Source organism: Salmo salar, chromosome 05 (assembly GCF_965601325.2).
Source record: "Salmo salar chromosome 05, fSalSal1, whole genome shotgun sequence".
NCBI lineage: Eukaryota > Metazoa > Chordata > Actinopteri > Salmoniformes > Salmonidae > Salmo > Salmo salar.
This window is the reverse complement of record NC_138295.1, coordinates 69,842,770-69,856,607: the sequence shown is the minus strand read 5'-3', so window position 1 is coordinate 69,856,607 and position 13,838 is coordinate 69,842,770. Positions and strand designations below refer to the sequence as shown.

Genomic DNA, 13,838 nt, shown 5'->3' with positions numbered 1-13,838 from the left:
ACAAGGGTCTAGGGAATATTGTTCCTTAACAAATGTAGGTATTTCAGTAACATAACTTTTCAGTTTAAGAAACCAGTAAGAAATGAAATCGCTGTTATTATGTTGCAGCATTGGCACGGACAGTGCAATAAACACTTGCTGTTTGCTGCACCAGGGAGGAGAGACTTGCTGTCATTTATTATAAATGTTTTTACTCAGTGTGCCCAATGGGCTCCCTCATGAGTAATTTGTCTAAATTATTTAATCAAACATTGAGCTTAAATCACCAGACAAGCTCGGTGCATATAGTTGATTTTATTCAAATGTATAGGGTGTGTTTATATGTGGGGGAAAAAATTACAATTTTGATTGGTCTAAGGAACAGACGCCTCTGTCTGGGTCAGCCCAAATCTGAAGTTAATCACATGCTGTTATCTCCCATGCTTTGATGTAGTGCCAAGGAATGGTTGTTCTCCGTTCTCTTCCCCTCCAGGTGACCTGTATGAGATTCTGTCCAGCCTGCCAGAGAGTGTGGCATATTCCTGCCGGCCCTGCAGCCAGTCCCAGCCCAGCGCCTGGAGGGAGCTGCTCCACATGGAGCTGAGGGCTGGGGTAGAGAAGGTGCTGGCCTGCCTGCTCACCTCCACTCTCACCCAGCACCTCATTGCCTGCTCACAGGTGGGAGATACAAGGCCGTACAATGCTTCTTACCACAGGATGATAAATGAGACAGGATGCTCAGGCTGAAAATAGCAACAGGCTTTTTAACACCTAGCATGACTTGTAGTCAAGTTTTGATGTGGCTTTTCTGAAGAAATAATTTAAAAGAACGAGTGCAACGACTCTCTTTTAAAAAAAGTTTATTAGCTGATATCAGATGTACATTTACAGACAGATCTGCTAGGACTATTTGCCTGTTCCTCTTGAACTGTTGCACATAAGTGCTTGTGTTGTTTCTCTGTAGCATACTAAATTTGACCCTATTCCCCTCCTGTAGTGTGTGACCCAGGTTGACCCTGACAGTGGAGCGGAGGGCCAGCCAGCCTGTGACCTCCGTGCTGTGGGCAAGAAGTTTGACAAAGGCCTCTACACCACCCTGGTCAGTGTCTGTCTATATAGCATCTGAATTGGCACGACAGGATCTCAAAGATTTCAAAGGAAGATGAGTGAGTAGTGTCAGCTAAATAACTCTGTTTGTATATTTCCTTGTCTATTTATGTTGTAGAAATCATTCCATGAAGATGTGGTGCAAGTGGTGCGGAGGCGTCTGGATCAGGAGGAGTCTCTCCCGGAGGATGAAAGGCCCACAGCCGTGGCCCGCTCCTACTACTTGAAGGTAATGCGGAGTACTCAGACAGCAGTTGGTTGAACGAGGTCTTCTGCAATGTTATTGCGTTTTTCCTGTACTTTAGCTACATGAACACAGCTTTTTTGTTAAAAGCACACACACGTGATAATAAACGGATATACAAATGTTCCCACTACACTTGGCTGCACGATGTGAACACAGCTGTTTACGCTCATCTTGCTTGAGACATTCTCAACTTATTTTGAAATATTGTGTATAGACTGTACACACTAGTTTAAATGTTTCATAAAGTTACATATCAGAAGTTAGACAACACAGACACTTGAATACCCTAACACAATGCATGGTCTGTACTCAGTCAGTGACATCAGTCCTCAGTATATGTCTTGTGGTGTCTTAAGTTGTTCCATATGGCTGTCTAGTCTGCAGAACGGTATGTAATTGGAAATGAGTTATGGGGCGCTGTGATTCTGGTGGTCATGACTCCCCTGGTGGTCATAGGTTCACTTGGTTCAAACTAAAGTCATAGAAGATGGTTGAATCCAAGAACATTTGGAATGTTTATTGTAAAGAAAAAAGCAGTACACGTTTTAAAATGGCCAACAGGGGAGTGTAGATTCACCCTCTCCTCACTGTTCTCTCTGCAGCTTCTGGAGGAGGTCTTCAGCTGGTTCAACAGTCAGGACCCCAAAGTGTGGGACCCCCGACCCAAAGACCTGCCTATGTGAGTAGCAATCTGCTCCTCATATCTTCTAGTTCAGGATATCTCAACTGGTGGCCCACAGTGATTTTATTTCCCACGCATAAAGAGAAATAAGTGGTTTTATACAAATGTAAGTTTTGATATTACTCTTTTAGTCAAATTATTATATCTGTTTGGGCTTCTTGTGATCATTTCGCAGTCTACATTTTGCAGTCGACCCGCGGCTGAATCTAGTTAATGATCCTGTCATAGTCTGTTAAACCTGGTTTTTGTTATGCTTGTAAACTCGGCGATCGATTTACCAAGGCTCTTTGAGGGTTATCTGTCTGGGAGTTATTTCTCAGACATTGGGATTTGGAGGATTTAACACTTAGGTTGAAGAAGTTGCCATGTTTTAAGTCATCAGATATTGACTCGTGAAAATGTCTATGAAATTCCAGTTTAACTTTGGGTTGTAACATATTGCTTCACTACTGCCCTGCAGGAATGTATGTATTTTCCCATGAAGAAACATAAGCCTACATTCAGTGGAGCAACTGATTTATGTTTCCTGGTTTGCCACACATTTGTATGCCACCCCTGTTGTTCACATCCTGATGATGAGTTGATTGAATTGTACTATACTGTCAACAACAACTTTAAAGTGGGGGAACAGTCATTCAAATATAATGTGACAGGAAGTTACAGAAGCTAGTCTTACAATTATTTTCTTTTTCTGGATGTTAAAACCAGGACTGTCCCCTCCTCTCTCACACATTCCCAGTTCACATCTTTCCTTCCCTGCGACGGAGGACACAGAGTAGTGACTTCATTTAGCTCATTGTCGGGTGATGCACATAGTGGTAAAGGTAGAGTTGTAAGCTCAGGACCTGACCTGCCTGTCACCTTGTCTTCTGGGAGGATAGATTGATTAATAAACGTATTGTTTCTTAATGTAAATGAGTATAATCAGCTAGATGTGAGCCACTGTCTCAGTTGTGTACTCTTCAAGTCAAATTCTAACTTGAGTGTAACTGTGTGCATGTAACTCAGATGTTTGCCTAAACCATCCAAATTTGAGTTACGTGCTGGTAACTCAAGTTGGAATCTGGCACAGCATGACTCAACTTGACTAACTCTTTTTTTCATCTCCTCACCCCTCCATTTCTCCATCCATTCTCTTTCCCATTGCAGTGGGATGCTGTCCCATGCGGTTCAGCCCCCCACCACTGAGCATGTGTACGCCCAGTGGCGTGAGAGGGAGGAGCTAAGGTCCAGGGCCCCTCTGGGGACCCTGCAGATGGAGAATGTACCACTCCTGGAGGTGAAACAAGAAGAGGTGCCTCACCCCACCACCCCACTGACCACAGAGCCAACCAGGGGCCTCCACTTCAGAAAAAACAGGGCTTTCAGGCTTAATAAACTCAAAGGTACTTTACACAACTGAGGGGTGGAAAAACTATGAGAAAGCAAATATTGAATAGACCAATTTCCTAAGGGGATTGTTGTGGTTTTTGTTTGATGTCTGGCATTTGTCCCTCAGGGAAAAGGGGAAGAGCCGGACGGCAATCCATGTCTGAGGGACGGCCATCCAAGTCTGAGGGACGGCTGTCCAAGGCTGACCTAGACACAGGGTGGTCCAAGGACGACGGGAGGCAATGCTCACTGTGCCAAAAGTATGGAGATGCTAAGTCCAATGTGAGTAAGACTGAAACTAGGTTTCAGAACACTTCTGAGAAGCCCTTGTCAAAAATGACTTAAGGAATCACAGCATGGTGGAAAGAAACACCAAACACAATCTGACTTCAGAGCACTAAGCCTTCACATCCTTGTTCAACATAACATCCCTTGACTCACAGGAAATTAAGTCAACCAAATCCACACAGTAGGTAACCCAGCAGTTCTGTATTTCTAACCTCCTCCGTGTGTTCCTCAGGAGGCGGGCAGGCTGCTGTACCTGGGCCAGAACGAATGGGCTCACATCAACTGCTCCATGTGGTCCGCCGAGGTGTTCGAGGAGGACAATGGCTCTCTGATGCACGTGCACAGTGCCGTCGCTAGGGGGCGCTTCATGGTGAGGCTTCACTTTATTTGTGCAGTGCTGTTCTTGTTTTTCCAGCAGCTGTAGTTTGTGTTTCTTTGTCCAACGTCCGTCTCTCTCAAATGCCTTATCCACCCCTTTTCTCTTCCTCCTGGACTGATCTAACCTGTCTGTCTCTTGTTCCCTCAGCGCTGTGAACGCTGTAACCATACAGGTGCCACAGTGGGCTGCTGTCTGACCTCCTGCCAGAGCAACTACCACTTCATGTGTGCCCGCTCCCGCAACTGTGTATTCCAGGACGACAAGAAGGTCTACTGCTACAAACACAGAGACCTCATCAGTGGCAAGGTAAAGTCCTGGGACTACTCAGTAGTGAGACTGTGTTTTTTTTCATGAGTTTCCTCACGCATGTGTACATTGTTCTTGCTCCATTGCAGATCATCACCGGCCAAGGGTTTGAGGTGAATCGGAGGATGTACGTGGACTTTGATGGGGTCAGTCTTCGCAGGAAGTTCTTGACCGGACTGGAGCCAGAAAACATCAATTTGATGATTGGTATGTTTTCTCAACACATTACATTGTTATTTTTAGCTCACTTGAGTACAGGTATCACAGTACAGTGGACACAGGACTGGTCATGGGTTTTACTCATCTAATCATTGTTATTTTCTGAATTCAGGCTCTTTGCAGATTGAAAAGCTAGGTATTCTGACTGAGCTGTCTGCAAAGCAAGGAAAACTTTTCCCAGTGGGTTACCGGTAAGTAGCAGCAATTCATAATTAATAATGAATCAGAAATTGGCATGTTCAGATGTGGTTTTTATGACTTCCTTTCAATTCCTCCTCTCCGCAGGTGTTCTCGCTGGTACTGGAGCACGGTGAACCCACTGCGGCGATGCAAATACACATGTACGATCCGTGAGGTCCGCCCTCCGGTCCCTGAGAAACCTGCTGAAGAGATGCCTGATAAGGGAGAGAATAGCACTATAGCACACAGCCCCTGCCCCCAGTCAGGTGAGAGTCCTGGTAACACAACACTGCATCAAACCCTCACTACTACACTGAACAAAAATATAAGTGCAATGTGTAAGGTGTTGGTCCCATGTTTCATGAGCTGAAATAAAATATCATAGCAATTTCTATATGTACAAGCCTATTTCGCTCAAGTTCTCTGCACAAATTTGTTTACATCCCTATTAGTGAGCATTTCTCCTTTACCAAGATAATCAATTCACCTGACGGGTGTGGCATATGAAGAAGCTGATTAAACAGTATAATCATTACACAGGTGCACCTTGTGCTGGGGATAATAAAAGGCCACTCTTAAATTTGCAGTTTTATCACACAACACAATACCACAGGTGTCTCAAGTTTTGAGGGCGCGCGTAATTTGCATGCTGACTGCAGGAATGTCCACCAGATGTGTTGACAGTGAATTGAATGTTCAGTTCTCTACCATAAGCTGCCACCAAAGTTGTTTTAGAGAATTTGGCAGTATGCCCAACCGACCTCACAACTGCAGATCACGTCTATGGCCCCGTGTGGGTGAGCGGTTTGCTAATGTCAATGTTGTGAACCGAGTGCCTCATCGTGACGTGAGGGTATGGGCAGGCATAAGCTACGGACATAGAACACAATTGCATTTTATTGATGGCAATTTGAATGCACAGATACCGTGACGCGATCCTGAGGCCAATTGTCGTGCCATTCATCTGCGGCCATCACCTCATGTTTCAGAATGATAATGCACTGCCCCATGTCGCAAGGATCTGTACACAATTCCTGGGAGCTGAAAATGTCCCAGTTCTTCCATGGCCTGCATACTCACCAGACATGTCACTCCTTCAGCATGTTTGTGATGCTCTGGATCGACATGTACAACAGTGTGTTCCAGTTCCTGCCACTATCCAGCAACTTCGCGCAGCCGTTGAATTGGAGTGGGACAATATTCCACAAGCCACAATCAACAGCTTCATCAACTCTTTGCAAAGGAGATGTGTTGTGCTGCATGAGGCAAAAATAATGGTCACACCAGTTTTCTGATCCACGCCCCTACCTTTTTTTAAAGATATCTGTGACCAGAATATGCATATCTGTATTCCCAGTCATGTGAAATCCATAGATTAGGGCCTAATGAATTTATTTAAATTGCCTGATTTCCTTATGAACTGTCAATGGAATCTTTGAAATTGTTGAATGTTGAGTTTCTCTTTTTGTTCAGAATAAAATATTAGTGTGAATGTGTAACTGTTGGCTTTCTTACACTGCAAAGTGGATATTGGAAAGACTTGGCCGTGGCATAGGAAACACAGTTGTTGTTGTTGCTTCACCTCTAGAATCTGATGCCCAAGAGGTTGACGTGGCACATTCTCGACCCACTACTCCCAGCTTCTCAGCTCCACTCCCTAAACCTGACCAAGGGGCAAGGCCCAAAATCAGGAGACCAGCTGGAGGACTGTTCCGGCCTTTGCCCTCCCCAGGTAACTGTTCCGTAGTTGGCTGATGTTGTTTTCTAGAACACCTCTGGGTAAAAAAATCCAACAATTGTCAGGTTTAGATTGATTTATAGATATTACCCAGAAAGCATTGATTGCTTGTGTCCGTTCAGTTGTCTTACTGCTATCTGTTTTTCCTCTGCAGGAGCTACCAAGTCCAAACCCCACCACATCCTGACCATCAGTGACCTGGAGGAGACACGCAGGCCTCGTCGCCACAGCCCCCACTCCCAAACCCGTAGGGACATGTCCTCCCCACCCCTGGGTTCTCCAACTGGATCTGGACTAATCACCCTCCGCACTGGGGGCTCCATGCATCCCAAGGCCTCCGTGCCCACCTCTCCGCTGTTTCCCCTCGGGGCTACTGATATCCTGCTGACCTCTCCCTCTACCCGCCCTGTCGGAGGTCGAAGTGCTTCCTCTGCCCGATGCCCCGGGAACATGACTCACTCTACCTCAGGACTCTTTCCCCAGCCACCATGGGAAGACAGTGTGGGCAGCTTTCCTTCCCCTGGCCTGTCCCTCTCCCCCACCATCCAGCACTCTCCTAGACCCAGGCTGTCTTTTGACCTGAACCAGTCAGACTCGGTGGAGGTACCACACAACTTCCTGGCCTCCCCAGAACCGGAGGATAACCCTGCACCTAACAGCACCTCACCACTTAGGGGCTCTTTCACACAATTCCGCGAGGACTCTGACGTGGCCATGGGCTCCGAGTTGAAGACGGAGCTTGAGATTGAGGAGATGCTAGTGAATGAGGGAGTGGCCATGAACTGTGGTGCCCAGATAGACGTGGAGGGCGACGACAACCAAGAGGAGTTCTGGGAGCCAGAGGTTCGCAAGAGGAAGACACGTACAGCCCTGACCCGTTCAGCTGCGTCTGCCAGGCAAGACTGGGGGAACACTTCCTCCGATGAGGACATGGAGCACTATTTTGACTTCTCGCGGACTGTGGTCAGTCGCACAGGCTCCAGGGACCCAACCCAGGGTCCTGCCTCTCCCTCTTCAAGATCTATCCCTCAACTGGATGGCGTGGACGATGGGACGGAGAGTGATGCCAGCGTGACAACCACAGACGGGGCTCAGAAACTGAAGACCGCCAGTCAAGTTCAGAACCCAGCTCAATTGCATGTTCCTCCTGGAGTAGAAATGACGACAAATGGTCTAAGTGCAGACTCTGGAAGCCCTGTCCCAGATCGGTCACCCCTTAGCAACCCTCTCAAGTCTACAACCAGAGTTGTCCTCCCCTCAACAAAACCTCCCCCAGCGTATATTCCCCAGGATCCATCCAAAGCCTTTAATGCCGCACAACTAGCTGGGACTGAATTGGACAGTGTGACCCTTGCGCCAATTGAGATCTCACCAGAAGCTCGAAGACCAGATGCAGTGGACCCATCCACAACATACAGCCCTGCTGATGTGAATACTACTCCCCTGCAGTTATACACCTTCCCAACTCCTCTTGAACAACAGAACTCAATCCCCACCTTAGAAGCCCAGGAACCAGTGCTGATTGCACCCCTTTTAGGAACTCTGCCGGACTTTGTCCATACTAAGGTGCCTGATATGGTCTACCCAGAGGATTTATTCCAAGGTTCCGGTCTAGACTTTGCCCCTGAGGCTCCACTTGTTCTTGAAAGGTGTGATCCTCCCTCCCCCAGCACCTGTTTCACTGAACTGGTCCCTGTCCAGGTTGATGCACCCATGGAAACCCATCAGCCTCAACATCCAAAAGACCTATTCTTGGATTCTAACAGCGGCCACTTTGTATTGCCCACAGATGGATCTGCAATTTACATGAACCACTTGACCGAGAGTTCTGGAGATCCCTCGTTGAGCAGTAGTCAGGGCACCCTGTTGGAGCTTCTTCAACCCTCTTCTCTTATCTCCTCGGACTTCCCTAACCCCAGCGTAGCCCAGATGAACCCTTTACAAATGAGTCCCTCTGTGCAGTCCTCTTTGCCTGGCTTTAACCCTTCAAGGCCACCTCTCACTAGCATCTCGCTACAACCCCAGACATCCTCCCAAGGGTCAACAGTCTTGCCGCCCATGGAGACCTTTTGTACCAAATTATCAGCACCTATTCCAGGCAGTGCCCTTCCACATTTGTCCTCTCAAATTGATCCCATTTTGTCTGCAACATCAAGCGTCAGTCTCCCATCTTATGGATCAGTCTCTCTGCCTATATTCTCCACACAATCCCAGGCCATGGTCTCCACAGCAATTACCATTGTATCCTCCTCTCCCTCCATATGCTCTCTCTCCGAAGCTCTATCCACCCAGTGTCACCCAATGATCTCTTCGCTTCAGCCCTCCTCTGCCCCTGTGATGATTAACGGATACAGCTCCACGTCTCTGCAGAAGGAAGCTACCATGGGACACACCATCTCCATCAACTTCTCCACCCCCAGGCCGCCACTGGAGCCCCAACAGCCGCTGTTACATCAGGGACTACCTGGCCACGCTATCCTTACTGTGAAGGAAGTGGGTGGTCCTAACGTGGACCCTACACCTCACATTCTGCTGGTCAACCGCCTGGGCCAGATCTTTGTGAAGAACCCAGAGAGCAACACCTTCCAGCTGCCCAGTCAGAGCTCTCCCTCCTATAATTGTGTCACTCAGATAGCCAGCCTCCTTCAGAGCAATGCCCTGTCTGCCACCTTGGCAGCAGCTGGTACAATGTCCACCCCGGCTCCAGGGACTGCCATGCCAACCCATGTCCCTAGGATGGCCACGCCTGTGGTTCAGAACCCAGGTACCATCACTCAACTGCTCACACACAACAGCAATGGGACAGTGGCAGCAGTCAAGAAACCCAGGAAGAACGCAAGCACATCTGCAGATGGAGCTATACCAGGGATGAAGAAACCCAGAAAGAAGAAAGAACCGTCCACGACTTCTAGGAGAAAAAAGTCTGACAAAGCTGCAGACCTGTTTGAGTTTGCTGGTCAGGACGGGAGTTCCTCCATGACCAAGACTGAGAGCGCCCAAGCCATCATCAACCAAGCCATGGCCAGTAACTACACTCCAAACCGGACCGGTCCGCTCATATTGAGTCCCTCCACATTCCTTAACAACCCTTCCCTGAAATCTGTGGTCCTGCCCCCAGGACTACTCATCAAACCCGAGCCTGCAGCCACCACACTGTCTGTTTCAACACCCCGCCCTCCTCGCGCCCATGTCCGTATGAAGAGGGTGTCCTCCCTTTCTGATCGCATTGGTGCCACAAAGAAGTCCAAGACAGACTTCCTAGAGCCAGAGCCCCCTAGTGCTAAGGAGGACCTGCCGCTACCCAAAGACAGCTTTGCTGCTGTCTCCAGCAGGGCCGGGGGTGTTCGCATTAAAACCCCAACGGTGAAAGGTGTGTTGGACCTGGACAAGCTAAAGGAGGAGCACTTGAGTGACTCTGAAAGCACCAGGTTAGTCTTTTAGAACTTATCAGGGCAGTGATCTAATGAAATGAGTAATGAGACAAAATGTACACATATTATTTTCAATTAATAATACAAGAATAGTCATGCCTTTATTTTGAATGGCAAGTGAGTCTCTTGTAGTGTTCCTTTTTTATTAAAAGTGGGTAACTTGCTACATCTGCAACTATGCTAAAGGTCAGAATCATATTGAAATATGCTTTTTTTCACTATTGGCACGTCACTCATGTTTCCAGTGTGGGCCTCTTCTCGTCAGTGTCGATAAGATCATGTCTGGCTATTTTTAACCTTATGCTTAACTCTTCCTCTCCCTATTAGTAACCTATAGTATGATATGACAAATGGAACAAGGCATTTTACTCCTGAAATAGAACTATCAATAGGCTTTGTAGAGGTCAGTAACTATAAAGAGCAGGTCATGCATAGAAACCTTTTTTGAAGTCATAACTGAGATTGTAATAACCGTCACCAGTCATTTACCAATCTACAATACAGCTCCTAGTTTGCACGATGCTCTCCAATTGTCATCACTGCATTTTTGCCCTAACCGAAGCCTGTATCCAGTCGATTTCAGTGTTTTCTCTTGTTGTATTCCTCACAGGCCAGGGCTTTGGGACCGCCTGTCGATACCTCGATTAGGGATGGACACAGGTAAACAACAGAACTGGGATGCAGTGGGCCGCAGTGCCCTGACTGACTGGAACAAATACTCAGGTACTTATGTGTAATAGTGCCATATGAACAGTATCTCTGTATGATGATGACTGATGATACTTCTTATACCTGTACAATGTAAACAAGTCTGCCTGATTTGAAAATACCCTGTGGTATTTCCATCCTGTCAGGTGCTGTATCGTGCTCAGATGATGAGCTGCTGCCCTCAGACGAGGACGATGAGTGCCCTCCCAGCCGAGACCAGCCCCACCTCCGTTTCGAGATCAAAAGCGATGACGGTTTCAGTGTGGAGGCAGACAGCGTAGAGGGTGAGGTTTCAGGGAGGAAAGGGCAAATGAATAGACTTCATGTGACTTACCTGTAGTGATCATTTACCCAATACTCAAGGCAATGATTTCTGCACAAATATCCACTATTTCTACATACAGTTGAAGTCGGAAGTTTACATACACTTAGGTTGGAGTCATTAAAACTCATTTTTCAATCACTCCACAGTTTTGGCAAGTCGGTTAGGACATCTACTTTGTGCATGACAAAAGTAATTTTTCCAACAATTGTTTACTGCAGATTATTTCACTTATAATTCACTGTATCACAATTCCAGTGGGTCAGAAGTTTACATACACTAAGTTGACTGTGCCTTTAAACAGCTTGGAACGTTCCAGAAAATTATGTCATGGCCTTAGAAGCTTCTGATAGGCGAATTCACATAATATGAATCAATTGGAGGTGTACCTGTGGATGGGCCTACCTTCACACTCAGTGCCTCTTTGCTTGAGATCATGGGAAAATCAAAAGAAATCAGCCAAGACCTCAGAAAAAAAAATTATAGACCTCCAAAAGTTTGGTTCATCCTTGGGAGCAATTTCCAAACGCCCGAAGGTACCACGTTCATCTGTACAAACAATAGTACGCAAGTATAAACACCATGGGACCACGCAGCCGTCATACCGCTCAGGAAGGAGATGCGTTCTGTCTCCTACAGATGAATGTACTTTGGTGCAAATCAATCCCAGAACAACAGCAAAGGACCTTGTGAAGATGCTGGAGGAAACGGGTACAAAAGTATCTATATCCACAGTAAAACGAGTCCTATATCGACATCACCTGAAAGGCCGCTCAGCAAGGAAGAAGCCACTGCTCCAAAACCACCATAAAAAAGCCAGACTACGGTTTGCAACTGCACATGGGAACAAAGATTGTACTTTTTGGAGAAATGTTCTCTGGTCTGATGAAACAAAAATAGAACTGTTTGACCATAATGACCATTGTTTTGTTTGGAGGAAAAAGGGGGAAGCTTGCAAGCCGAATAACACCATCCCAACCATGAAGCACGGGGGTGGCAGCATCATGTTGTGGGGGTGCTTTGCTGCAGGAGGGACTGGTGCACTTGACAAAATAGATGGCATCATGAGGGAGGAAAATTATGTGGATATATTGAAGCAACATCTCAAGACATCAGTCAGGAAGTTAAAGCTAGGTCGCAAATGGGTCTTCCAAATGGACAATGACCCCAAGCATACTTCCAAAGTTATGGCTTAAGGACAACAATGTCAAGGTATTAGAGTGGCCATCACAAAGCCCTGACTTCAATCCTATAGAAACATTTGTGGGCAGAACTGAAAAAGTGTTTGTGAGCAAGGAGACCTACGAACCTGACTCAGTTACACCAGCTCTGTCAGGAGGAATGGGACAAGATTCACCCAACTTATTGTGGGAAGCTTGTGGAAGGCTACCTGGAACGTTTCACCCAAGTTAAACAATTTAAAGGCAATGCTACCAAATACTAATTGAGTGTATGTATTTTGACCCACTGGGAATGTGATGAAATAAATAAAAGCTGAAATCGTTCTCTCTACTATTATTCTGACATTTCACATTAAAATAAAGTGGTGATCCTAACTGCCCTAAAACAGGGAATTGTTACTAGGATTAAATGTCAGGAATTGTGAAAAACTGAGTTGAAATGTATTTGGCTAAGGTGTATGTAAATTTCCGACTTCAACTGTATGACTAAACATAAGATTATGACAAATACTTGTTCTCATAATTGGCTAGAATTAACTTGTGTAATAAACCATCTATCACAAAATGTTGGCTATTTTCCATATGTATTACATTTGTGTGTTATTCTGTGTTACACACGTTTTACTCTTCTCTCTCTCCATTCCTCTGCCCCTTCCTTTCCCTCCTCAGAGGCCTGGAGGGCAGTGATCGACTGTGTCCAGGAGGCGCGGGCGGGGGCCAGGCTTAGGCAGCTGTCGTTCTCTGGGATGACAGGTGCCCGTATGCTGGGCCTGCTCCACGACACAGTGGTCTTCCTGGTGGAGCAGCTCCAGGGGGCCCGCCGCTGCCATAGCCACGCCTTCCGCTTCTTTAAACAGATCAGCCAAGAGGAGGACCTGCCTGTCAACCCCTCTGGATGTGCCCGCTCTGAGGTCTACCTCAGGTCAGTGTCCCGGTGTTCTGTCTACTACAGGGGCCCTGGAAGTTAAATACAGAAATTATAAGGGAAGTCATTATTTTGTAGTGTAAATTGAGTCCGAGTTGTCTTACAGATTCATCTTACATATCTTGTAAACATTTCACCAATACTTCCTAGGTATCATGAATAGGGTTGCAAAGTGTCAAACTTTCTAGGAATTTTTCCATGGGAAGTTAAGCCTGGGAATTTTGCTTAAATTCATCCAAAAAGTTAGCTTATAACAGTGAACGTTTTTTGTGGGATACACATAAGGCAATTCTAGGTCTTGTGGCATATTTTGGTTCAACTATCCCCAATTCAATGGAATGGCAACCCTCTGCATGCACAGTGCATTCTTCCATCACATGTGCAGTGTACTCTTCCATCAAGATTCTCAAGATCTTGCACACTAATGAGATGCAATTGAGCCCACACTACTACACTGTCTGAGCCAAGGACTACATGCTTTCGGGTAAGTTTTGATTACAATACTGGGTGGGGTGAATATATTTTATGACATTCATGATTTTTTTGTTAACTACCGTAATTTCCGGACTATTAAGAGCACCTGAATATAAGCCGCACCCACTGAATTATTATTATTTATTTTTTTTGAACATAAATAAGCCGCACATGTCTATAAGCCACAGGTGCCTACCGGTACATTGAAACAAATTAAGTTTACACAGGCTTTAACGAAACACGGCTTGTAACAAAAATAAATAGGCTTTAACGAAACACGGCTTGTAACAAAAAATAAAAA

The 13,838-nt window shown here is 46.2% G+C and overlaps 1 protein-coding gene across 1 annotated transcript in view; it reads left to right on the top strand.

Moving 5' to 3' along the window:
* Window positions 1-13,838, top strand: part of LOC106605615 (histone-lysine N-methyltransferase 2B) — a 62,800-nt gene that overhangs the window by 38,176 nt on the left and 10,786 nt on the right. The window contains exons 15-30 of the mRNA XM_014201450.3: window positions 473-657; window positions 977-1,078; window positions 1,205-1,315; window positions 1,936-2,012; window positions 3,165-3,400; window positions 3,514-3,668; window positions 3,907-4,044; window positions 4,201-4,359; window positions 4,449-4,566; window positions 4,691-4,769; window positions 4,864-5,024; window positions 6,347-6,490; window positions 6,651-9,924; window positions 10,538-10,650; window positions 10,782-10,919; window positions 12,808-13,060. Coding sequence (XP_014056925.2) covers window positions 473-657; window positions 977-1,078; window positions 1,205-1,315; window positions 1,936-2,012; window positions 3,165-3,400; window positions 3,514-3,668; window positions 3,907-4,044; window positions 4,201-4,359; window positions 4,449-4,566; window positions 4,691-4,769; window positions 4,864-5,024; window positions 6,347-6,490; window positions 6,651-9,924; window positions 10,538-10,650; window positions 10,782-10,919; window positions 12,808-13,060 — 5,443 coding nt within the window. The remainder of the gene's footprint in view (window positions 1-472; window positions 658-976; window positions 1,079-1,204; window positions 1,316-1,935; window positions 2,013-3,164; window positions 3,401-3,513; window positions 3,669-3,906; window positions 4,045-4,200; window positions 4,360-4,448; window positions 4,567-4,690; window positions 4,770-4,863; window positions 5,025-6,346; window positions 6,491-6,650; window positions 9,925-10,537; window positions 10,651-10,781; window positions 10,920-12,807; window positions 13,061-13,838) is intronic.